This window comes from Akebia trifoliata, chromosome 4 (genome assembly GCF_017979445.1).
Source record: "Akebia trifoliata isolate Shusen 1 chromosome 4, ASM1797944v1, whole genome shotgun sequence".
Lineage (NCBI taxonomy): Eukaryota > Viridiplantae > Streptophyta > Magnoliopsida > Ranunculales > Lardizabalaceae > Akebia > Akebia trifoliata.
Window position 1 is genome coordinate 35,295,853 of NC_141378.1, and position 5,379 is coordinate 35,301,231.

Sequence of the window (5,379 nt, forward strand, 5' to 3'; positions counted from 1 at the left end):
TCTTATATATATATGATTCTTGAAAATCCGAGAATACCATTATATTCGTATCGAAAAATTATCCAAAAATGATTATAAATTTATAAAAAAAGAAATCTGGAATATAGATTTTCTAAATAAAATAAAATTTGTAAATGACCTTTACATCCTTGGGACTCTATATATAATTAAGTTAGAGAAAACTTAACAAAAATAAAAAATTAATAATTTTCTACTTCATATTTGGTCAATCTTTTATAACTATCAACTTAGTGAGTGAGATAATGTACGTACTATTTATAATCTAACCTCCTTACCCTTAACTTCTTAGGTCAAGATCAGAAATGAGTCATTAAATCTTAAAATATTAGATTTCAAAAATCTCTTCTGTGATGTTTATTCACACATTGAACTCTATGAATGATATGAATGATGGGGATAAAATCTTAAATTTTCACATATTTACTCATGATTTAGCACTTTCACTCCTTATTTTTAACCGGGTAAAATATGTTAAAAAAAAATATTTTCTGAAAATTCTTGTCTCTGCATAGTTCCTCCTCGGTGGTTGATAATAGCTCAACAAGTACAGAAGAAGCCAAATTTGGGAAATTTGAAATTTTTGTGGGGGGTGCCAGGGCCCCTTCTTGTCTCGCATAATTCCGCCCCGTTGGTTTATAATAATTAAACAAACAGAGAAGAGGCCAAATTGGACAAATTTGATGAGCTCTGTTTCTCTGCAGTCGTGGAAGATTTCTTGTTTTATTCCCTTCTCTCTACATCTCTCACATCAAATGGTGTCTGATATCATAAATCTCAGTTATTGTTTCTTCATTTAATCTAAAATCTCTTCATCGATTCGGTAACCAAATTTTAAAACTATATACTATAGAAGTAGGTATCTCTCTAACAGAGATGCATCGATTCAGGAAAGAATGAATTTCAGAAGCATTAATCTCCATTATTATAGGTGGTTCGTTCTTCTTCATTTTGTGGTTCAATCTCTCGGGCTCAACACAGACGGAATTCTCTTACTCTCCTTCAAGTACTCTGTTCTAAGAGACCCATTATCTGTCCTACAGAACTGGAACTACGAAGACGACACGCCATGCTCATGGACTGGAGTCATGTGTATTGAGTTCCCATACCCAGGCGTCTCCGACACGTTTCATGTCGTCGCTTTATATCTCCCCAATAGTCAACTCCTTGGTTCGATTCCTGCCGACTTAGGCATGATCGAACACCTTCGACATATTGATCTCTCCAACAATTTCCTCAATGGGTCTCTCCCAGACTCTCTCTTCAACTCTTCCGAGCTTAAGATACTCTCTCTCTCAAACAACGTCATTTCAGGTGAACTTCCAGAGTTTATTGGAGGACTTAAGAATCTTCAATTTCTTAACCTCTCTGATAACGCTCTTACTGGAAAAATTAATCCCAATTTAGCTTCTCTTCTCAATCTTACGGTTCTCTCTCTTAGCAAAAATTACTTCTTTGGCGAAGTTCCGAGTGCGTTTGATTCAGTAGAAGTTTTAGATTTATCCTTCAATCTAATAAATGGTACTCTGCCTTCCGATTTCAGTGGAGAGAATCTCAATTACTTGAATCTCTCATACAACAAACTCTCGGGAGAAATACCACTAGAATTCGCGAAGAGAATTCCCTTCAATGCAACAGTCGATCTCTCATTCAATAATCTCACAGGAGGAATCCCCAAAATCGAAACTTTTCGTTCTCAGAAAGCAGAATCTTTCGTTGGAAATCCGAATCTGTGCGGAAAACCTCTTAAAAACCCATGTTTAATTCCTTCTACTCTCTCTCCTCCCCCTCCAAATAACTCTTCTATTTCTACTGCAACAACGTCTCCTCCTGCGTATGCTGCCATATCCAAACCCATAGATTCATCTCCTAGAACAGCTACAAATGAAATTAAACAACAGAGACAAAGCGGATTGAAACCCGCAATAATTGCAGGAATTATTGCTGGAAATTTGGTGGGAATTGGGATAGTCTCCATTATCTTCTTATATGTCTACCAATCAAAGAAGAAGAAAAAGAAAGAACAACCATCATCGACAAATTCGAGTGGTTTTGTGTGGCCTTGTTTGAACAAAAAGGGAGCTAACGATGAAGAAACTTCAGAAACAAGTGAAGAAGAAGAAGAAGAAGAAGAAGAAGAAGTGAAGAAGAAAGAAGGATCTCTTGTGATAGTTGATGGAGAAACAGAACTTGAACTTGAGACTCTGTTTAAAGCTTCAGCTTATATTATTGGAGCGAGTGGTTCGAGCATTGTTTACAAGGCTGTAATGGAAGATGGGACGACTTTTGCGGTTCGAAGGATTGGTGAGTGTGGGGTGGACCGGTACCGGTTTAAGGATTTTGAGAACCACGTCCGGTTCATTGCTAAATTGCGCCATCCCAATCTAGTTCGTATACGTGGCTTCTACTGGGGTTCTGATGAGAAACTCGTCATCTACGACCATGTTCCTAAAGGCAACCTCGCAAACGTTAGTTACAGTACGTATCTCTCGCCCCTTATGCGCATATTAGTAAATTATGTTGATTTCACTAAAATGCGCTATGATCATAGAAAATATAACGAACGGCTGGGATAGGAGAATATTCCATATTGATCTCTCTAGTACTAATCACTAGGAAACATTTGGTAATATTTAAGAAAACTGAATTTTATATACAACGTCGGTGGCCATAGAAAAGTCTCGATTCCCGAAATCGCAAATACTATCGTAAAGACGGCTTTTTACGACTTCTATAAACATGCGGACCCACCAGCCTTAGTAATGTTTGGCCCACCTGTCACTTGCCCTTAATCATGAATCCAGATCCTACGTATCCAAGGTGGGGATTAAACCCTCCTCTCACACCTCAATACATGTCACACAAGTCACAATTCAATTAAAAAAATGGTATTACGTGACATGCGTTGAAGTGTGTCCTCCACTCATGGTGTGTAACATGCGTTGAAGTGTGTCCTCCACTCATGGTGTGTAGGATCCGGACTCATTAATTAGTACTTGTACACAAAAACTTTAGTCATTGACTCATTTCTAGCAATCTGATTCCAACATTTTGCATGAATGATTTATAGCTAGCCAATCAATTTCAGTCAACCCACATTCCCTTTTGTTTTGGTACATATTCATCCTTCAATTTTTTTATGACAGAAAAATTCTATCATGCAACGTGGTTTGATACTGAGAGTCCGACAAAATGTTGATATATTTAAGAAGATATTTTTAAGATGCATAATGATGAATGCACGTGGTTCTTGGTACGTTGCTGACATGACAAGGGCACGAGACTGTAGATCTTTTTCTTGTGTATTCCAAAGAAAAGATTTATGATTTTGTGCCCTTGCCACATCAATCGTGTATAAAAAATCGTGTGCATTCAACATGACTCTTTTAGGATTTACTGAGTAATAATTTCTAGGAATTCTGAATTTCTTTTAGACAATGACAATCTGACTCAAAAATTTTCATTTGGTCTATACTCCGTTGACGTGGCAAGTGCATAGAACCATAGATCTTTTTCCTTGTATATCCCAGAAAAAAGAAAAAAAAAAAAATCTATGATTTAGTGAACTTGCCTTGTTAACAGAGTAAAATTTTCGAGTCAGAATATCACAACTCTTTCTTTTAACGATATCAGCCATTCTTTGGACACATAATGTCATACTTGGATGAAAGGTTGCACTGAGGAGTAATCCAGATTTTCTAAAGATGAGTTATTTTTCTAAACATATCAGGTCAATTTTCTACCAATCAATGTTTTTTTGTTTATTATTCTCTCATATCAACCTTTCATTTGATGGACAGCCTATCATGTATGGTTATCAATGGGTCAACTCTCGTTTGGTTCTTAAAGGAATAGGAGACGAAACCATTAAATTTTATTGGTTTGGGTTCCAATTGGTTCCAGTTTCAGAAATCAAATTAATAGAAACAGAATTGGAATCGGTGAAAGTTTTCTTCTTAAACTGTTCCCATTCTTAGTTCCTATCCATTTGGGTTCCAAGAGGCCTAATACTAAAATGGGTACCTAGTGACACTCCTATTCCTTAGTCGTATAGCCTACCACCTTTTATGGAAATACAAAAGACAAAAAAATGGCCAATAATTCATACATCTGCTAACCTGCACCATAAATGTAAATTTAAACAGCCAATTTAATAACTTTCTTTTTAATCTATCTAACATCTGATGACAGATCTTAATTTTTGGTTAAATTTCAGAAAAGTTAGGGTCTTCTCCATATCATCTATCATGGGAAGCTCGGCTCAGGATCGCAAGAGGAGTGGCTCGTGGACTAACATACCTCCACGAGAAAAAACACGTACACGGAAACCTCAAACCAAGCAATATCCTCTTGGGTCTCGACATGGAACCCCGAATAAGTGATTTCGGGCTTGAAAAGTTAGTGTGGGGTGATAATAGCAAAAAAGCCGATGGGTCGGCCCGTAATTTTGGAAGTAACAGGTCTACAACCTCCCATGAAAGCTTACAAGACCTCCAAATAGGTGCTAGCCCTAGTACCAGCTCTATAATGGGCGCATCTCATTATCATGCGCCCGAGTCTCTCAAGAACCTCAAGTCCAATCCCAAGTGGGATGTGTACTCATTTGGGGTCTTGTTGCTTGAGTTGCTGTCCGGGAAGACTATCTTGGATAAGGAATTGGGTCAATGGGGCAACGAGTTAGTGTTGGAAGATGGAAACCGTGTTATCAAAATGGTTGATTTGGCTATTCGAGCTGATGTACAAGGTAAAGAGGATACATTGTTGAATTGTTTTAAATTAGGGTTTAGTTGTGTGTCTGTTGTTCAACAAAGGCGACCTACCATGAAAGAGGTACTTCAAGTCCTCGAGAAGATTCCATCTCCTTAACATTTTTATGATCATTAATGTGAAAAGTGGGTGTAATGTCCTTTATTAAATCTCGAAGAGAAATAAAAATATAAAGGTAGGGAGGGATGATGATGCGAGAGTATTACTATATGCATGGATGACTTAATCATAATATTATTTATGATAGTTGTTATAGTGGTGATTGTATCAGTGTGATGCTATTATTCAATTGAGTTTTTGACTGATCTGAGGAGTCAGTGAGATGTGATATCTTAACATTATTATTATCTTTACAATTAGTTTGGAAAGTCAATTACGTGGGAGCAAGAATCTCACACCGGGGTCCACGAATATGGCAAACGGGGTCCTCAGGAAAAATATGCTCCCTAGAGCTACAAGGATACGAATCCTTTCATTTTAGAAGAGATCGTCTTCAGCTCAAAATAAAAAAATCCTTCGAATTTTCTTCTCGAAATCAGTCACCTTCAAAGGATTAATATACTTTAACCTTCAAATGTAGAAATATCATAGTAT

General features: G+C 37.0%; 1 protein-coding gene across 2 annotated transcripts; it reads left to right on the forward strand.

The window, feature by feature from the left end:
• Positions 1-682: 682 nt before the first annotated feature.
• LOC147404797 (putative LRR receptor-like serine/threonine-protein kinase At4g37250) lies at positions 683-5,090 on the forward strand. Of its 2 annotated transcripts, none has more exons than XM_086440884.1 (2): positions 683-2,496; positions 4,244-5,090. In XM_086440884.1, the coding sequence occupies exons 1-2, from the start codon at positions 915-917 to the stop codon at positions 4,882-4,884; spliced, it is 2,223 nt and encodes a 740-aa protein (XP_086297010.1). In that variant the 5' UTR covers positions 683-914; the 3' UTR covers positions 4,885-5,090. The 2 variants fall into 2 exon arrangements, with proteins under 2 accessions (XP_086297010.1, XP_086297009.1); XM_086440883.1 differs by having other exon boundaries at positions 688-2,496; positions 4,235-5,090.
• The last annotated feature ends 289 nt before the right edge of the window (positions 5,091-5,379 follow it).